The 19,763-nt window shown below is 44.3% G+C and overlaps 2 protein-coding genes and 4 long non-coding RNA genes across 19 annotated transcripts; 2 read left to right on the top strand and 4 right to left on the bottom strand.

Moving 5' to 3' along the window:
* The first annotated feature begins 6 nt into the window (after positions 1-6).
* LOC127919777 (uncharacterized) lies at positions 7-2,791 on the top strand. The gene is made up of 5 exons (XM_052503579.1): positions 7-203; positions 338-403; positions 1,099-1,197; positions 1,793-2,122; positions 2,535-2,791. The coding sequence occupies exons 1-5, from the start codon at positions 17-19 to the stop codon at positions 2,789-2,791; spliced, it is 939 nt and encodes a 312-aa protein (XP_052359539.1). The 5' UTR covers positions 7-16.
* Positions 2,792-3,211: 420 nt separating this feature from the next.
* On the top strand, positions 3,212-13,874 carry LOC127919774 (ADP-ribosylation factor-like protein 6). Of its 2 annotated transcripts, none has more exons than XM_052503578.1 (7): positions 3,212-3,388; positions 7,666-7,727; positions 8,576-8,644; positions 8,933-9,067; positions 11,462-11,591; positions 12,246-12,301; positions 13,817-13,874. In XM_052503578.1, exons 1-6 carry the CDS (start codon positions 3,266-3,268, stop codon positions 12,279-12,281), a joined length of 555 nt encoding a protein of 184 aa, XP_052359538.1. In that variant the 5' UTR covers positions 3,212-3,265; the 3' UTR covers positions 12,282-12,301; positions 13,817-13,874. The 2 variants fall into 2 exon arrangements, with proteins under 2 accessions (XP_052359538.1, XP_052359537.1); XM_052503577.1 differs by having other exon boundaries at positions 3,213-3,388; positions 8,933-9,027.
* LOC127919776 (uncharacterized) lies at positions 10,789-11,524 on the bottom strand. 5 transcript variants are annotated; one of them, XR_008104031.1, is made up of 5 exons: positions 11,411-11,524; positions 11,222-11,335; positions 11,104-11,179; positions 10,917-10,992; positions 10,789-10,879 (listed from the first exon to the last, which is right to left on the bottom strand). It is a non-coding gene; the product is annotated as an uncharacterized LOC127919776 (long non-coding RNA). The 5 variants fall into 5 exon arrangements; XR_008104032.1 differs by having other exon boundaries at positions 11,260-11,335; XR_008104029.1 differs by having other exon boundaries at positions 11,373-11,470.
* LOC127919775 (uncharacterized) lies at positions 12,456-13,440 on the bottom strand. Of its 4 annotated transcripts, XR_008104026.1 has the most exons (4): positions 13,339-13,440; positions 12,995-13,220; positions 12,634-12,753; positions 12,456-12,576 (listed from the first exon to the last, which is right to left on the bottom strand). It is a non-coding gene; the product is annotated as an uncharacterized LOC127919775 (long non-coding RNA). The 4 variants fall into 4 exon arrangements; XR_008104027.1 differs by lacking the exon at positions 12,456-12,576 and having other exon boundaries at positions 12,603-12,873; XR_008104025.1 differs by lacking the exon at positions 12,456-12,576 and having other exon boundaries at positions 12,611-12,813.
* A 534-nt stretch (positions 13,875-14,408) lies between the features above and the next one.
* On the bottom strand, positions 14,409-14,906 carry LOC127919778 (uncharacterized). The gene is made up of 2 exons (XR_008104034.1): positions 14,762-14,906; positions 14,409-14,629 (listed from the first exon to the last, which is right to left on the bottom strand). It is a non-coding gene; the product is annotated as an uncharacterized LOC127919778 (long non-coding RNA).
* A 1,032-nt stretch (positions 14,907-15,938) lies between these two features.
* On the bottom strand, positions 15,939-19,265 carry LOC127919773 (uncharacterized). Of its 6 annotated transcripts, XR_008104020.1 has the most exons (8): positions 18,996-19,265; positions 18,436-18,650; positions 18,127-18,255; positions 17,989-18,031; positions 17,732-17,860; positions 17,603-17,688; positions 16,832-17,132; positions 15,939-16,058 (listed from the first exon to the last, which is right to left on the bottom strand). It is a non-coding gene; the product is annotated as an uncharacterized LOC127919773 (long non-coding RNA). The 6 variants fall into 6 exon arrangements; XR_008104021.1 differs by lacking the exon at positions 17,732-17,860 and having other exon boundaries at positions 17,603-17,731; XR_008104022.1 differs by lacking the exons at positions 17,989-18,031; positions 18,127-18,255 and having other exon boundaries at positions 17,603-17,903.
* Between the last annotated feature and the right edge of the window lie 498 nt (positions 19,266-19,763).

The raw sequence follows: 19,763 nt of genomic DNA, 5'->3' as shown, positions 1-19,763 counted from the left end.
CCCAGGTTGTAGACTAATGACCAGGCCCTACACCCCAGGTTGTAGACTAATGATTAGGCCCTACACCCCAGGTTGTAGACTAATGATTAGACCCTACACCCCAGGTTGTAGACTAATGATTAGGCCCTACACCCCAGGTTGTAGACTAATGATTAGGCCCTACACCCCAGGTTGTAGACTAATGATTAGGCCCTACACCCCGGGTTGTAGACTAATGACTAGGCCCTACACCCCAGGTTGTAGACTAATGATTAGGCCCTACACCCCAGGTTGTTTAGACTAATGACTAGGCCCTACACCCCAGGTTGTAGACTAATGACTAGGCCCTACACCCCAGGTTGTAGACTAATGATTAGGCCCTACACCCCAGGTAGTAGACTAATGATTAGGCCCTACACCCCAGGTTGTTTAGACTAATGACTAGGCCCTACACCCCAGGTTGTAGACTAATGACTAGGCCCTACACCCCAGGTTGTAGACTAATGATTAGGCCCTACACCCCAGGTTGTAGACTAATGATTAGGCCCTACACCCCAGGTTGTAGACTAATGATTAGGCCCTACACCCCAGGTTGTAGACTAATGATTAGGCCCTACACCCCAGGTTGTAGACTAATGATTAGGCCCTACACCCCAGGTTGTAGACTAATGATTAGGCCCTACACCCCGGGTTGTAGACTAATGACTAGGCCCTACACCCCAGGTTGTAGACTAATGATTAGGCCCTACACCCCAGGTTGTAGACTAATGATTAGGCCCTACACCCCAGGTTGTAGACTAATGACTAGGCCCTACACCCCAGGTTGTAGACTAATGACTAGGCCCTACACCCCAGGTTGTAGACTAATGACTAGGCCCTACACCCCAGGTTGTAGACTAATGATTAGGCCCTACACCCCAGGTTGTAGACTAATGACTAGGCCCTACACCCCAGGTTGTAGACTAATGATTAGGCCCTACACCCCAGGTTGTAGACTAATGACTAGGCCCTACACCCCAGGTTGTAGACTAATGATTAGGCCCTACACCCCAGGTTGTAGACTAATGATTAGGCCCTACACCCCAGGTTGTAGACTAATGACTAGGCCCTACACCCCAGGTTGTAGACTAATGACTAGGCCCTACACCCCAGGTTGTAGACTAATGATTAGGCCCTACACCCCAGGTAGTAGACTAATGATTAGGCCCTACACCCCAGGTTGTAGACTAATGACTAGGCCCTACACCCCAGGTTGTAGACTAATGACTAGGCCCTACACCCCAGGTTGTAGACTAATGACTAGGCCCTACACCCCAGGTTGTAGACTAATGATTAGGCCCTACACCCCAGGTTGTAGACTAATGATTAGGCCCTACACCCCAGGTTGTAGACTAATGATTAGGCCCTACACCCCAGGTTGTAGACTAATGATTAGGCCCTACACCCCAGGTTGTAGACTAATGATTAGGCCCTACACCCCAGGTTGTAGACTAATGATTAGGCCCTACACCCCAGGTTGTAGACTAATGATTAGGCCCTACACCCCAGGTTGTAGACTAATGATTAGGCCCTACACCCCAGGTTGTAGACTAATGATTAGGCCCTACACCCCAGGTTGTAGACTAATGATTGAGGCCCTACACCCCAGGTTGTAGACTAATGACCAGGCCCTACACCCCAGGTTGTAGACTAATGATTAGGCCCTACACCCCAGGTTGTAGACTAATGATTAGGCCCTACACCCCAGGTTGTAGACTAATGATTAGGCCCTACACCCCAGGTTGTAGACTAATGATTAGGCCCTACACCCCAGGTTGTAGACTAATGATTAGGCCCTACACCCCAGGTTGTAGACTAATGACTAGGCCCTACACCCCAGGTTGTAGACTAATGACTAGGCCCTACACCCCAGGTTGTAGACTAATGATTAGGCCCTACACCCCAGGTTGTAGACTAATGATTAGGCCCTACACCCCAGGTTGTAGACTAATGATTAGGCCCTACACCCCAGGTTGTAGACTAATGATTAGGCCCTACACCCCAGGTTGTAGACTAATGATTAGGCCCTACACCCCAGGTTGTAGACTAATGACTAGGCCCTACACCCCAGGTAGTAGACTAATGATTAGGCCCTACACCCCGGGTTGTAGACTAATGATTAGGCCCTACACCCCAGGTTGTGGACCCCCTAGGTTGTAGACTAATGATTAGGCCCTACACCCCAGGTTGTAGACTAATGATTAGGCCCTACACCCCAGGTTGTAGACTAATGATTAGGCCCTACACCCCAGGTTGTAGACTAATGATTAGGCCCTACACCCCAGGTTGTAGACTAATGATTAGGCCCTACACCCCAGGTTGTAGACTAATGATTAGGCCCTACACCCCAGGTTGTAGACTAATGATTAGGCCCTACACCCCAGGTTGTAGACTAATGATTAGGCCCTACACCCCAGGTTGTAGACTAATGATTAGGCCCTACACCCCAGGTTGTAGACTAATGATTAGGCCCTACACCCCAGGTTGTAGACTAATGATTAGGCCCTACACCCCAGGTAGTAGACTAATGATTAGGCCCTACACCCCAGGTTGTAGACTAATGATTAGGCCCTACACCCCAGGTAGTAGACTAATGATTAGGCCCTACACCCCAGGTTGTAGACTAATGATTAGGCCCTACACCCCAGGTTGTAGACTAATGATTAGGCCCTACACCCCAGGTTGTAGACTAATGATTAGGCCCTACACCCCAGGTTGTAGACTAATGATTAGGCCCTACACCCCAGGTTGTAGACTAATGATTAGGCCCTAGGCCCCCTACACCCCAGGTTGTAGACTAATGACTTAGGCCCTACACCCCAGGTTGTAGACTAATGACTAGGCCCTACACCCCAGGTTGTAGACTAATGATTAGGCCCTACACCCCAGGTTGTAGACTAATGATTAGGCCCTACACCCCAGGTTGTAGACTAATGATTAGGCCCTACACCCCAGGTTGTAGACTAATGATTAGGCCCTACACCCCAGGTTGTAGACTAATGATTAGGCCCTACACCCCAGGTTGTAGACTAATGATTAGGCCCTACACCCCGGGTTGTAGACTAATGATTAGGCCCTACACCCCAGGTTGTAGACTAATGACTAGGCCCTACACCCCAGGTTTGCAGTGCACATTCAGTTGTCACATGTTTCTTTCTTTGTGATGGTCTTAGCCACTATAATACATGATATATATATATTTTTATTCAACAGAGACCCCCCCCCCCGGGAATAAGACAGAACAACAATGGGTCTGTTTGATAAACTAGCTGGCTGGTTGGGGCTGAAGAAGAAGGAAGTGAATGTTCTGTGTCTGGGATTGGACAACAGCGGCAAGACCACTATCATCAACCAACTCAAACCGTCCAATGTAAGTCTCCGCTGGTAGCCTGATTACGCCTTCCTACTTCCTACTTCCTGCTGCACTGAAAGTAAAGGGGCTGAATAATTTTTGCACGCCCAATTTTTCAGTTTTTGATTTGTTAAAAAAGTTTGAAATATCCAATAAATGTCGTTCCACTTCATGATTGTGTCCCACTTGTTGTTGATTCTTCACAAAAAATACAGTTTTATATCTTTATGTTTGAAGTCTGAAATGTGGCAAAAGGTCACAAAGTTCAAGGGGGCCGAATACTTTCGCAAGGCACTGTACTTAATGATCTAGGATGAGAATGAGTTAGTGGTTTGCTGTGATATAGTATGACCTTATAAAGATATAGCTTGTTAAACCCACATACAGTGGGGGAGAACAAGTATTTGATACACTGCCGATTTTGCAGGTTTTCCTACTTACAAAGCATGTAGAGGTCTGTAATTTTCATCATAGGTCTGTATGGAGGAATGGGCTAAAATCCCTGCTGCAGTGTGTGCAAACCTGGTCAAGAACTACAGGAAACGTATGATCTCTGTAATTGCAAACAAAGGTTTCTGTACCAAATATTAAGTTCTGCTTTTCTGATGTATCAAATACTTATGTCATGGAATAAAATGCAAATTAATTACTTAAAAATCAGACAAAGTGATTTTCTGGATTTTTGATTTTAGATTCCGTCTCTCACAGTTGAAGTGTACCTATGATAAACATTACAGACCTCTACATGCTTTGTAAGTAGGAAAACCTGCAAAATCGGCAGTGTATCAAATACTTGTTCTCCCCACTGTATATACAGGTGTAAAAAAAATGAAGACACTTTAGGATTGGTTTTCAGAGGATAAGGATTCCTTCTCCTCCTGAAGAGGGATGGTGGAGAGAGGAACAAGGAGACACCGCAGGGAGAGAGGTAGAGAGGAGGAGGAGATGGAGGGAGAGAGGAGGAGATGGAGAGAGGAGGAGGAGATGGAGGGAGAGAGAGAGGAGGAGATGGAGAGAGGAGGAGATGGAGGGAGAGAGGAGATGGAGGGAGATGGAGGGAGAGAAGAGGATGGAGGAGATAAAGAGGGAGAGAGGAGGAGATTGAGATTGGAGAGAGAGAGGAGATGGAGGACATGAGAGAGAGGGAGAGAGATGGAGGAGCTGGAGAGAGGGTAGGTGATGGAGAGAGAGAGGGAGAGATGGAGGGAGAGAAGATGAGATGGAGGGAGAAGAGGAGGAGCTGGAGAGAGGAGGTGATGGAAGAGGAGATGAGATGGAGGGAGACAAGATGAGAGGGAGAGAGAGGAGCTGGAGAGAGGGTAGGAGGAGCTGGAGAGAGGAGATGGAGAAGAGGAGATGGAGGGAGAGAGAGGAGGAGCTTTACTGTTAAATTAACCTTCCATTGTTACACATCATTTTTTTTTGGTTCAGATTTAAAAACTACAGTTGTGAATCTAGCCATGGTGCCTTTACCAAGGTCAGAAACCATCAGGAACAACTAGAAACCTCTGGACTGTCCCCAAGACGTTTGGAGTGGACAGGAAGTGGTTGGTGCAAAGAGAGAGAAGAAGAAGACCAGGGATGAGGGATATCAGGGATAGATGACCTCCAAGATGTTTGGAGTGGACAGGAAGTGGTTGATGCAGAGAGAGAAGAAGATTTTAAGACCAGGGATGAGCTATTCAGGGATAGATGACCTCCAAGATGTTTGGAGTGGACAATCTATTGGTTGGTGCAAAGAGAGAAGAAGAAGAAGACCAGGGATGAGGGACATCAGGGATAATTAACCTCCAAGATGTTTGGAGTCCAGGAAGTGTGCAAAGAGAGAAGAAGATTAGGGATGAGGGATAAGGGATAGATGACTAAGACGTTTGGGGACAGGAAGTGGTTGATGCAGAGAGAGAAGAAGAAGAAGACCAGGGATGAGGGATATTAACCAGAAGACCTAAGACAATTAGATGACACTCCAAGCCATTCGTTTGGAGTGGACAGGAAGTGGTTGATGCAGAGAGAGAAGAAGAAGAAGACCAGGGATGAGGGATATCAGGGGTAGATGACCTCCAAGACGTTTGGAGTGGACAGGAAGTGGTTGATGCAGAGAGAGATTAAGAAAAGACCTGGATTTTTGAAGGATATCAGGGATAGAAGACCTCCAAGAAAGTTTGGAGTGGAGGGAAGTGGTTGATGCAGAGTGAGAAGAAGAAGAAGACCAGGGATGAGGTTTACAAATTATATCCAGTGATAGATGACCTCCAAGACGTTTAATGGACCTGGAATTAACCAGTGGTTGATGCAGAGAGAGAGAAGAATATAAGATACAGGTTGCATGAGGGATATCAGGGAGAGAAGACCTCCAAGACGTTTGGAGTGGACAGGAAGTGGTTGAAATGCAGAGAGAGAAGAAGACCAGGGATGAGCGATATCAGGGATAGATGACCTCCAAGGACGTTTGGAAATGGACAGGAAGTGGTTGAATGCAGAGAGAGAAGAAGAAGAAGACCAGGGATGAGGGATATCAGGGGTAGATGACCCCCAAGACGTTTGTTAGTAGACAGGAAGTGGTTGATGCAGAGAGAGAGAAGAAGAAGACCTGGATGAGGGATATCAGGGATAGAAGACCTCCAAGACGTTTGGAGTGGACAGGAAGTGGTTGATGCAGATAGAGAAGAAGAAGAAGACCAGGGATGAGGGACATCAGGGATAGATGACCTCCAAGATGTTTGGAGTGGACAGGAAGTGGTTGGTGCAAAGAGAGAAGAAGAAGAAGACCAGGGATGAGGATATCAGGGATAGATGACCTCCAAGACGTTTGGAGTGGACAGGAAGTGGCTGATGCAGAGAGAAGAAGATGCTCCTTTCTCTAGGAGAAGATTTAATTTGAGGGATATCAGGGATAGATGACCTCCAAGACGTTTCTCTCCAGTCTCAAAGTGGTTGATGCAGAGAGAGAAGAAGAAGAAGACCAGGGATTCTATCAGGGATAGATGACCTTCAAGATGTTTGGAGTGGACACTAGGAAGTGGTTGATGCAGAGAGAATGAGCCTCATGCACTACTAATCTATTCCTGTCTAATTAACCACTACTAATCTATTCCTGTGTAATTAACCACTACTAATCTATTCCTTTGTAATTAACCACTACTAATCTATTCCTGTGTAATTAACCACTACTAATCTATTCCTGTGTAATTAACCACTACTTTTGATGTATTTATTAATATATATTTTTATTTAACCAGGTAGGCCAGTTGAGAACAAGTTCTCATTTACAATTGCGACCCTGACCAAGATAAAGCAAAGCAGTGCGACATGAACAACACAGAGTTACACATGGAGTAAAACAAACATACAGTCAATAATACAGTAGACAAAAATCTATATACAGTGTGTGCAAATGTAGTAAGATTAGGGAGTTAAGGCAATAAATAGGCCATGGTGGCGAAGTAATTACAATTTAGCAATTAAACACTGGACCGAATGGTAAATGTGCAAGTAGAGATACTGGGGTGCAAAGGAGCAAGAAAACAAACAATATGGGGATGAGGTAGTTGGATGAGGTATTTACAGATGGGCTATGTACAGGTACAGTGATCTGTAAGCTGCTCTGACAGCTGATGCTGAAAGTTAGAGAGGGAGATATAAGACTCCAACTTCAATGATTTTTGCAATTCGTTCCAGTCATTGGCAGCAGAGAACTGGAAGGAAAGGTGACCAAAGGAGGAATTGGCTTTGGGGGCGGCCAGTGAGATATACCTGCTGGGAGCACATGCTACGGGTGGGTGTTGTTATGGTGACCAGTGAGCTGAGATAAGGCGGAGCTTTACCTAGCATAGACTTGTAGATGACCTGGAGCCAGTGGGTTTGGCCACGAATATGCAGCGAGGGACAGCCAATGAGAGCATACAGGTTGCAATGGTGGGTAGTATATGGAGCTTTGGTGACAAAATGGATGGCACTGTGATAGACTGCATCCAATTTGCTGAGTAGAGTGTTGGAAGCTATTTTGTAAATGACATCGCCGAAGTCAAGGATTGGTAGGATGGTCAGTTTTACGAGGGTATGTTTGGCAGCATGAGTGAAGGATGCTTTGTTTGCGAAATAGGAAGCCAATTCTAGATTTAATTTTGGATTGGAGATGTTTAATATGAGTCTGAAGGAGAGTTTACAGTCTAACCAGATACCAAGATTTCTGTAGTTGTCCACATATTCTAAGTCAGAGCCGTCCAGAGCAGTGACACCAATCTAATCTATTCCTGTGTAATTAACCACTACTAATCTATTCCTGTGTCATGCAGGCCCAGACACAAGACATCGTCCCGACCATTGGCTTCAGCATCGAGAAGTTCAAGACATCAAGGTAATCAATAAGACAATAATGGATGACTGTACGATGGTCAGATGTTCTGAACTATACCTTGACGGTTGTTGGGGAACTTTGTCTGAACGTTACCACTACGATGTCCTTGAATGAGTCCCTAATGGCATCCCATTTCCAATATAGTGCACTACTTTTCTCTCCAGTCTTCTAAATCCTCCTCTTCTCTCCAGTCTTCTAAATCCTCCTCTCTCTCCAGTCTCTAAATCCTCCTCTTCTCTCCAGTCTTCTAAATCCTCCTCTTCTCTCCAGTCTTCTAAATCCTCCTCTTCTCTCCAGTCTTCTAAATCCTCGTCTTCTCTCCAGTCTCTAAATCCTCCTCTTCTCTCCAGTCTTCTAAATCTTCCTCTCTCTCCAGTCTCTAAATCCTCCTCTTCTCTCCAGTCTTCTAAATCCTCCTCTCTCCAGTCTCTAAATCCTCCTCTTCTCTCCAGTCTTCTAAATCCTCCTCTCTCTCCAGTCTCTAAATCCTCCTCTTCTCTCCAGTCTTCTAAATCCTCCTCTCTCTCCAGTCTCTAAATCCTCCTCTTCTCTCCAGTCTTCTAAATCCTCCTCTCTCTCCAGTCTCTAAATCCTCCTCTTCTCTCCAGTCTCTAAATCCTCCTCTCTCTCCAGTCCTCTAAATCCTCCTCTTCTCTCCAATCATCTAAATCCTCCTCTTCTCTCCAGTCTTCTAAATCCTCCTCTTCTCTCCAGTCTTCTAAATCCTCCTCTTCTCTCCAGTCTTCTAAATCCTCCTCTTCTCTCCAGTCTTCTAAATCCTCTTCTTCTCTCCAGTCTTCTAAATCATCCTCTTCTCTCCAGTCTCTAAATCCTCTTCTTCTCTCCAGTCTCTCCTTCACAGTGTTCGACATGTCTGGCCAAGGGCGGTACAGAAACCTCTGGGAACATTACTACAAGTGAGTCTGTTCACACACACACACACACACACACACACACACACACACACACACACACACACACACACACACACACACACACACACACACACACACACAGTGAAACACACACACACACACACACACACACACACACACACACACACACACACACACACACACACACACACACACACACACACACACACACACACACACACACACACACACACAGTGATACACACACACAGACACGGTAGGTAGTACTGACAGTGAATCATGTTGACCCTTGCCCCCTCTCTCCCCCAGGGAGGGTCAAGCCATCATCTTTGTGGTGGACAGTGGAGACAAGTTGAGGATGGTGGTCGCTAAAGAGGAACTGGACACCCTCCTGAACCACCCAGGTGAATCATCTTCCTCATTATACCCTCCTGAACCACCCAGGTGAATCATCTTCCTCATTATATACTCCTGAACCACCCAGGTGAATCATCTTCCTCATTACACACTCCTGAACCACCCAGGTGAATCATCTTCCTCATTATACCCTCCTGAACCACCCAGGTGAATCATCTTCCTCATTATACACTCCTGAACCACCCAGGTGAATCATCTTCCTCATTATACACTCCTCATCTTCCTCATTAGCACTCCTGAACCACCCAGGTGAATCATCTTCCTCATTATACACTCCTGAACCACCCAGGTGAATCATCTTCCTCATTATACACTCCTGAACCACCCAGGTGAATCATCTTCCTCATTATACCCTCCTGAACCACCCAGGTGAATCATCTTCCTCATTATACACTCCTGAACCACCCAGGTGAATCATCTTCCTCATTATACACCTCCTGAACCACCCAGGTGAGGTGAACCACCATCTTCCTCATTATACACTCCTGAACCACCCAGGTGAATCATCTTCCTCATTATACCCTCCTGAACCACCCAGGTGAATCATCTTCCTCATTATACCCTCCTGAACCACCCAGGTGAATCATCTTCCTCATTATACACTCCTGAACCACCCAGGTGAATCATCTTCCTCATTATACCCTCCTGAACCACCCAGGTGAATCATCTTCCTCATTATTCACTCCTGAACCACCCAGGTGAATCATCTTCCTCATTATACCCTCCTGAACCACCCAGGTGAATCATCTTCCTCATTATACACTCCTGAACCACCCAGGTGAATCATCTTCCTCATTATACACTCCTGAACCACCCAGGTGAATCATCTTCCTCATTATACACTCCTGAACCACCCAGGTGAATCATCTTCCTCATTATACCCTCCTGAACCACCCAGGTGAATCATCTTCCTCATTATACCCTCCTGAACCACCCAGGTGAATCATCTTCCTCATTACACACTCCTGAACCACCCAGGTGAATCATCTTCCTCATTATACACTCTTTGAACCACCCAGGTGAATCATCTTCCTCATTATACACTCCTGAACCACCCAGGTATCAATTTAACGACTAACCAACATGATAACGTGAACCCTTTAGCCAATAGTATTCTTGGATACCAGATCCGAGAGACTGTCAAGACTGTTGTTTTTTAATGCTGGTTAATTATCATTATTATGCAGGCAGTTTATTTAAAGTAATGTCCCTTTACCTCCACAGTTAACGCCTGGTCTTTTTAACGTAATGTCCCTTTACCTCCACAGTTAATGCCTGGTCTTTTTAACTTAATGTCCCTTTACCTCCACAGTTAAACGCCTGGTCTTTTTAACGTAATGTCCCTTTATCTCCACAGTTAACGCCTGGTCTTTTTAACGTAATGTCCCTTTACCTCCACAGTTAACGCCTGGTCTTTTTAACGTAATGTCCCTTTACCTCCACAGTTAACGCCTGGTCTTTTTAACGTAATGTCCCTTTACCTCCACAGTTAACGCCTGGTCTTTTTAACGTAATGTCCCTTTACCTCCACAGTTAACGCCTGGTCTTTTTAACGTAATGTCCCTTTACCTCCACAGTTAACGCCTGGTCTTTTTAACGTAATGTCCCTTTACCTCCACAGTTAAACGCCTGGTCTTTTGTTGTGTTGATCTGTAGATTAACACTGTTATACCCACATGGTCCCTATCAAGGGCACAGCTATTGACCACAGACTGTACAGTACCTGAGAGACCTTACAAATAATGATTCCACCTGATTCTAACCTTGTCTCTGTAGATGTAAAGCACCGCCTGATTCTAACCTTGTCTCTGTAGATGTAAAGCACCCCCTGATTCTAACCTTGTCTCTGTAGATGTAAAGCACCCCTGATTCTAACCTTGTCTCTGTAGATGTAAAGCACCCCCTGATTCTAACCTTGTCTCTGTAGATGTAAAGCACCCCCTGATTCTAACCTTGTCTCTGTAGATGTAAAGCACCCCTGATTCTAACCTTGTCTCTGTAGATGTAAAGCACCCCTGATTCTAACCTTGTCTCTGTAGATGTAAAGCACCCCTGATTCTAACCTTGTCTCTGTAGATGTAAAGCACCGCCTGATTCTAACCTTGTCTCTGTAGATGTAAAGCACCCCCTGATTCTAACCTTGTCTCTGTAGATGTAAAGCACCCCCCGCCTGATTCTAACCTTGTCTCTGTAGATGTAAAGCACCGCCTGATTCTAACCTTGTCTCTGTAGATGTAAAGCACCGCCTGATTCTAACCTTGTCTCTGTAGATGTAAAGCACCGCCTGATTCTAACCTTGTCTCTGTAGATGTAAAGCACCCCTGATTCTAACCTTGTCTCTGTAGATGTAAAGCACCCCCTGATTCTAACCTTGTCTCTGTAGATGTAAAGCACCCCCTGATTCTAACCTTGTCTCTGTAGATGTAAAGCACCGGAGGATCCCCCTGCTGTTCTTTGCCAACAAGATGGACGTGAGAGACGCCCTGTCTTCAGTCAAGGTCTCCCAGCTCCTCTGTCTGGAGAACATCAAGGACAAGCCCTGGCACATCTGGTAGATTACTGCACCTGTACATAGCCCACCTATAATTTAGCCCAAACAACTACCTCTTTCCCTACTGTATTTATTTAATTTTATTTATTTATTTTGCTCCTTTGCACCCCATTATTTTTATTTCTACTTTGCACATTCTTCCATTGCAAATCTACCATTCCAGTGTTTTACTTGCTATATTGTATTTACTTTGCCACCATGGCCTTTTTTGCCTTTACCTCCCTTCTCACCTCATTTGGTCACATCGTATATAGACTTGTTTATACTATATTATTGACTGTATGTTTTACTCCATGTGTAACTCTGTGTCGTTGGTGTTCTCAACGTTATCTGTCGAACTGCTTTGCTTTATCTTGGTCAGGGTCGCAATTGTAAATGAGAACTTGTTCTCAACTTGCCAACAAGGTTACATAAAGGTGAAATAAATCAAACATTTATAAGATGAGTTCTAAAACACCCAGAATCCTTGTTGGCACATTTCACGTTTGTAGACCAGCACCACTACGGTCCGTTACAGCGCATTAGATTTCATCGGGTCTGTTTTTTTAGTCCAACCTCCAGAACAGGCCATTTTGGTTATATGACAAAACCTTTTCTAATCGTTGTTGAGGCGTTTGGTTTTCACTGACCTGCTCTCTTTTGTGTCTGTTTCAGTGCCAGCGATGCTGTGAAAGGGGAAGGTTTACCTGAAGGCGTCGATTGGCTGCAAGGTGCGGCAAGACTCTCTCTCTCTCTCTCGTGGTTTCAGCACCACTAAATGTGTTTGATTTGATTTCTCCATAGTTATGTGATATGTAGAAACTAATAGCTTCATTTAAATTTAAATGTCATTATTTCCATTTGACTTCTGTCTGTAGATGAAATGTCACTGTGAGTATTTGACGTCATTAGTGTAGTAGACTGGCAGTAGAACCCCATAATGAACCTCTAGTCCACGTCATTAGTGTTTAGTGTAGTAGACTGGCAGTAGAACCCCATAATGAACCTCTAGTCCACGTCATTATGTAGTGTAGTAGACTGGCAGTAGAACCCCATAATGAACCTCTAGTCCACGTCATTAGTGTTTAGTGTAGTAGACTGGCAGTAGAACCCCATAATGAACCTCTAGTCCACGTCATTAGTGTTTAGTGTAGTAGACTGGCAGTAGAACCCCATAATGAACCTCTAGTCCACGTCATTAGTGTTTAGTGTAGTAGACTGGCAGTAGAACCCCATAATGAACCTCTAGTCCACGTCATTAGTGTTTAGTGTAGTAGACTGGCAGTAGAACCCCATAATGAACCTCTAGTCCACGTCATTAGTGTTTAGTGTAGTAGACTGGCAGTAGAACCCCCCATAATGAACCTCTAGTCCACGTCATTAGTGTTTAGTGTAGAGACTGGCACTAGAACCCCATAATGAACCTCTAGTCCACGTCATTAGTGTAGTAGACTGGCAGTAGAACCCCATAATGAACCTCTAGTCCACGTCATTAGTGTTTAGTGTAGTAGACTGGCAGTAGAACCCCATAATGAACCTCTAGTCCACGTCATTAGTGTTTAGTGTAGTAGACTGGCAGTAGAACCCCATAATGAACCTCTAGTCCACGTCATTAGTGTAGTAGACTGGCAGTAGAACCCCATAATGAACCTCTAGTCCACGTCATTAGTCCACGTGTAGTAGACTGGCAGTAGAACCCCATAATGAACCTCTAGTCCACGTCATTATGTTTAGTGTAGTAGACTGGCAGTAGAACCCCATAATGAACCTCTAGTCCACGTCATTAGTGTTTAGTGTAGTAGACTGGCAGTAGAACCCCATAATGAACCTCTAGTCCACGTCATTAGTGTTTAGTGTAGTAGACTGGCAGTAGAACTGGCAGTAGAACCCATAATGTCTAGTCCACGTCATTAGTGTAGTAGACTGGCAGTAGAACCATAATGAACCTCTAGTCCACGTCATTAGTGTAGTAGACTGGCAAGTAGAACCCCATAATGAACCTCTAGTCCACGTCATTAGTGTAGTGTAGACTGGAAGTAGAACCCCATAATGAACCTCTAGTCCACGCATTAGTTCCAGTCGTCTGACTTGGTCACCTTTCTCCCTTTGTGACGTGTCTCTAGATCCCTGTAAACCTCCCACTGTTCATAGCTCTTCTTATGAACCTCTTATAACCCCTCCCCTTTTCTTAGAGAACAATTTGAGATCTGATTGTTCCTCCGTTTTTTGTTGTTGTTTAAAACCAGATCAAATCAGAACGATGAGAACCTGAGAGGTTGAGAGAACGACGAGGACTGGGTAGGGGGTGGTGAGGAATGGGAAATGCCATCGTCTGGGTGGCGTCATGGCAACACTGGAGTCCCCCATCGGAACGTTGACCCCACCCCCTAATGGTGTAAATTCTCAACATGACTCCTACCACCACCCAACCACACACACACACAACACACGCCTTTTACTCAGAAGAGTTGGAGCCAGCTATGACCTCCGACCTTTAAAGATCAACCAGTCTGGATGGAGGACTGAGCCTTTCCAACGGCCCCTGGAAATAGATAGTCTTTTCTTCAGATCATTCACACATCTTCCCACCAGTTTCTCTGTTTACCCTCATTTCAAATGACCCAATAAACCAGTTTTAAATGACTGAGTATTGTGAACCTCTTTTGGACTGATATTCTACAGTAATGTTTTGGACTGATATTCTACAGTAATGTTATGGACTGATATTTACAGTAATGTTTTGGACTGATATTCTACAGTAATGTTATGGACTGATATTCTACAGTAATGTTTTGGACTGATATATCCACAGTAATGTTATGGACTGATATTCTACAGTAATGTTTTGGACTGATATTCTACAGTAATGTTTTGGACTGATATTCTACAGTAATGTTATGGACTGATATATTACAGTAATGTTTTGGACTGATATTCTACAGTAATGTTATGGACTGATATTCTACAGTAATGTTATGGACTGATATATTACAGTAATGTTATGGACTGATATTCTACAGTAATGTTTTGGACTGATATTCTACAGTAATGTTTTGGACCTCTATTCTACAGTAATGTTATGGACTGATATATTACAGTAATGTTTTGGACTGATATTCTACAGTAATGTTATGGACTGATATTCTACAGTAATGTTATGGACCCCATATATCTACAGTAATGTTATGGACTGATATTCTACAGTAATGTTATGGACTGATATTCTACAGTAATGTTTTGGACTGATATTCTACAGTAATGTTATGGACTGATATTCTACAGTAATGTTATGGACTGATATTCTACAGTAATGTTATGGACTGATATTCTACAGTAATGTTTATGGACTGATATTCTACAGTAATGTTATGGACTGATTTTCTACAGTAATGTTTTGGACTGATATTCTACAGTAATGTTATGGACTGATATTCTACAGTAATGTTTTGGACTGATATTCTACTACAGTAATGTTATGGACTGATATTCTACAGTAATGTTATGTTAATGTTATGGACTGACACATGTTATAGCTAGCGTTTGCCTAACATAATGGCTCAGTAGCATGACATACAGGAATAATATGATGTTTGTGGATATTCTACAGTCAATGTTAAATATATTCTACAGCGTGTTGTTTTGTAGATATTCTAGTAATGTTTGGCACTGATATTCTACAGTAATGTTATGGACTCATAATGTTTATGACATACTAGTAATGAATGAATATGATGGTTGTGGGTTTTGGACTGATGTTGTTGTTGTATGCGTTTGCCAGATCATAGCATGACAACAGGAATAATATGATGTTTGTGGGTTTAAATATACTGATATGTTGTTGTAGCTTACGTTTGTTGCTCATAGCATGACAACAGGAATAATATGATTTGTGTAATTCTTCATCAAAATTATATTTTTTTATACTGCAGATCATGACTCAAATGGTTGTACATTTAGACGTTGACAGACATTCAGGTAAAAAGGCCCAGTTGTAAAATGTCAAGACCCACAAGTTTTATCACAACACACCTATGAATTAGTCCTTATTTATCTAATGTAGAGTTTCTAATGAACTGAGTCTTCTGGCAGTAGTGTAGGAGCTGGTAGTAGACCAGTGTCAACATGACTGAGAAGACACATGACCTGGTAGTAGACCAGTGTCAACATGACTGATAAGACACATGACCTGGTAGTAGACCAGTGATCAACATGACTGAGAAGACACATGACCTGGTAGTAGACCAGTGTCAACATGACTGAGAAGACACAGTGACCTGGTAGTGGACCAGTGTCAACATGACTGAGAAGACACATGACCTGGTTTTGGTAGACCAGTGTTTTGACTGAGAAGACACATGACCTGTAGTAGACCAGTGTCAACATGACTGAGAAGACACATGACCTGGTAGTAGACCAGTGTCAACATGACTGAGAAGACACATGACCTGGTAGTAGACCAGTGTCAACATGACTGAGAAGACACATGACCTGGTAGTAGACCAGTGTCAACATGACTGAGAAGACACATGATGTGGTAGTGGACCAGTGTCAACATGACTGAGAAGACATGTTTTGGTAGTAGACCAGTGTCAACATGACTGAGAAGACACATGACCTGGTAGTAGACCAGTGTCAACATGGTCCTTAATGTTTTGGCTCAGTTGGTAGAGCATGGCGCTGATATACAGTAATGTTATGTGGGTTCTGATATTCCACCCATGTTATGGACTGATATTCTACACATGACTGTAAGTCGACTTTGGATAAAATGTTTTGGACCAGATATTCTAATGGTTATGGACCTGGTATTATTATTAATATTATGGACTGTATAGACCAGTGTCAACATGACTGAGAAGACATGACCTGGTAGTTTTGGACCAGTGTCAACCAGATTGAGAAGACACATGACCTGGTAGTAGACCAGTGTCAACATGACTGAGAAGACACATGATGGTAGTAGACCAGTGTCAACATGACTGAGAATGACACATGACCTGGTAGTAGACCAGTGTCACAGTATGACTGAGAAGACACATGACCTGGTAGTAGACCAGTGTCAACATGACTGAGTAGACTGAGACACATGACCTGGTAGTTCCAGTGTCAACATGACTGAGAAGACACAGTAACCTGGTAGTAGACCAGTGTCAACCTGACTGAGAAGACACACGTTTTGGTAGTAGACCAGTGTCAACCTGACTGAGAAGACACATGACCTGGTAGTAGACCAGTGTCAAATGACTGAGAAGACACATGACCTGGTAGTAGACCAGTGTCAACATGACTGAGAAGACACATGACCTGGTAGTAGACCAGTGTCAACATGACTGAGGAGACACATGACCTGGTAGTAGACCAGTGTCAACCTGACTGAGGAGACACATGACCTGGTACTGGACCAGTGTCAACATGACTGAGGAGACACATGACCTGGTAGTAGACCAGTGTCAACCTGACTGAGGAGACACATGACCTGGTACTGGACCAGTGTCAACATGACTGAGAAGACACATGACCTGGTACTGGACCAGTGTCAACATGACTGAGAAGACACATGACCTGGTAGTAGACCAGTGACACATTGACTGATATTCAACATGACTGAGAAGACACATGATGTGGTAGTGGACCAGTGTCAACATGACTGAGAAGACACTGATATAACCTGGTAGTAGACCAGTGTCAACATGACTGAGAAGACATATGACCTGGTAGTAGACCAGTGTCAACATGGTCCTTCTGTGGCTCAGTTGGTAGAGCATGGCGCTTGTAACGCCAGGGTAGTGGGTTCGATTCCTGGACCACCCATACGTAGAATGTATGCACACATGACTGTAAGTCTACAGCTGTTATTGGATAAAAGCGTGGGAGCTGAAATGGCATATATTGATTATTGATTATATATTATAGTAGACCAGTGTCAACATGACTGAGAAGACACATGACCTGGTAGTAGACCAGTGTCAACAGATTGAAAGACATGACCTGGTAGTAGACCAGTTCTCAACATGACTGAAAAGACACATGACCTGGTAGTAGACCAGTGTCAACATGACTGAGAAGACACATGACCTGGTAGTAGACCAGTGTCAACATGACTGAGAAGACACATGACCTGGTAGTAGACCAGTGTCAACATGACTGAGGAGACACATGACCTGGTAGTAGACCAGTGTCAACATGACTGAGAAGACACACGACCTGGTAGTAGACCAGTGTCAACCTGACTGAGAAGACACACGACCTGGTAGTAGACCAGTGTCAACCTGACTGAGAAGACACATGACCTTGTAGTAGACCAGTGTCAACATGACTGAGAAGACACATGACCTGGTAGTAGACCAGTGTCAACATGACTGGAAGACACATGACCTGGTAGTAGACCAGTGTCAACATGACTGAGGAGACACATGACCTGGTAGTAGACCAGTGTCAACCTGACTGAGGAGACACATGACCTGGTACTGGACCAGTGTCAACATGACTGAGATAACACATGACCTGGTAGTTTAAGACCAGTGTCAACCTGACTGAGTTGTTGAGACAGTTTGACCTGGTACTGGACCAGTGTCAACATGACTGAGAAGACACATGACCTGGTACTGGACCAGTGTCAACATGACTGAGAAGACACATGACCTGGTAGTAGACCAGTGTCAACATGACTGAGAAGACACATGACCTAACCATGTGTATGTGAAAAAATAAAATTTGATTTGATTTGACATTTGACCTGGTAGTAGACCAGTGTCAGATGACTGAGAAGACACATGACCTGGTAGTAGACCAGTGTCAACATGACTGAGAAGACACATTGACCTGGTAGTAGACCAGTGTCAGCATGACTGAGAAGACACATGACCTGGTAGTAGACCAGTGTCAACATGACTGAGAAGACACATGACCTGGTAGTAGACCAGTGTCAACATGACTGAGAAGACACATGACCTGGTAGTAGACCAGTGTCAACATGACTGAGAAGACACATGACCTGGTAGTAGACCAGTGTCAACATGACTGAGAAGACACATGACCTGGTAGTGGACCAGTGTCAACATGACTGAGAAGACACATGACCTGGTAGTAGACCAGTGTCAACATGACTGGAGAAGACACATGACCTGGTAGTAGACCAGTGTCAACATGACTGAGAAGACACATGACCTGGTAGTAGACCAGTGTCAACATGACTGAGAAGACACATGACCTGGTAGTAGACCAGTGTCAACATGACTGAGAAGACACATGACCTGGTAGTAGACCAGTGTCAACATGACTGAGAAGACACATGACCTGGTAGTAGACCAGTGTCAACATGACTGAGAAGACACATGACCTGGTAGTAGACCAGTGTCAACATGACTGAGAAGACACATGACCTGGTAGTAGACCAGTGTCAACATGACTGAGAAGACACATGACCTGGTAGTAGACCAGTGTCAACATGACTGAGAAGACACATGACCTGGTAGTAGACCAGTGTCAACATGACTGAGAAGACACATGACCTGGTATGAAAGACAAAACAAAACAAGATGGGAAATATTATCGACATGACTTTGCACTTTTCACTGGCTGTCCCTCAGGTTGTAGCAGGAGGACACATATTCGGCTGCCAAAACTGCACATTTTGTCTTTTCACCCAATAAATATTATATTTTGTCTTCATCTTTTATAGTTTCAAATTATTTGAATTGAATTATAATTTGGGAAAGAAATATTTTCTTAGGTCTGAGTATTTGTCACATTGTAATAGGAAATGCAGCTCTGTCTCTACCTCTCCCCTGGAGCAGAGTGAGCCTGTCCTCTCTCTGTCTCTCTCTCTCTCTGTTTCTCTCTCTGTCTCTCTCTCTGTCTCTGTCTCTCTCTCTCTCTCTCTCTCTCTCTCTCTCTCTCTCTCTCTCTCTCTCTGTCTCTCTCTCTGTCTGTCTCTCTGTCTCTCTCTCTGTCTCTCTCTCTGTTTCTCTCTCTGTCTCTCTCTCTGTCTCTCTCTCTCTCTGTCTCTCTCTCTCTCTCTCTCTCTCTCTCTCTCTCTCTCTCTCTCTCTCTCTCTCTCTCTGTCTCTCTCTCTGTCTGTCTCTCTGTCTCTGTTTCTCTGTCTCTGTTTCTCTCTCTGTCTCTCTGTCTCTCTCTCTCTAAACACTCTCTCAGTACCCCATCCCTAGGTGACCTCGGGCCTGTAACTCATCC

Source organism: Oncorhynchus keta, unplaced genomic scaffold (genome assembly GCF_023373465.1).
Source record: "Oncorhynchus keta strain PuntledgeMale-10-30-2019 unplaced genomic scaffold, Oket_V2 Un_contig_17483_pilon_pilon, whole genome shotgun sequence".
Classification (NCBI taxonomy): Eukaryota; Metazoa; Chordata; class Actinopteri; order Salmoniformes; family Salmonidae; genus Oncorhynchus; species Oncorhynchus keta.
This window is presented reverse-complemented; position numbering and strand designations above follow the sequence as displayed.

Bases quoted from the DNA above. Each gene is read 5' to 3' on its own strand.
- LOC127919777 (XM_052503579.1), top strand. From the start codon at position 17: ATGACCAGGCCCTACACCCCAGGTTGTAGACTAATGATTAGGCCCTAC. The intron at 204-337 runs GTTGTAGACTAA...CCTACACCCCAG, and splicing joins GATTAGGCCCTACACCCCGG to GTTGTAGACTAATGATTAGG. The intron at 1,198-1,792 runs GTTGTAGACTAA...CCTACACCCCAG, and splicing joins GATTAGGCCCTACACCCCAG to GTTGTAGACTAATGATTAGG.
- LOC127919774 (XM_052503577.1), top strand. From the start codon at position 3,266: ATGGGTCTGTTTGATAAACTAGCTGGCTGGTTGGGGCTGAAGAAGAAG. The intron at 8,645-8,932 runs GTGAGTCTGTTC...TCTCTCCCCCAG, and splicing joins CTCTGGGAACATTACTACAA to GGAGGGTCAAGCCATCATCT. The intron at 12,302-13,816 runs GTGCGGCAAGAC...GTTTAAAACCAG, and splicing joins AGGCGTCGATTGGCTGCAAG to ATCAAATCAGAACGATGAGA.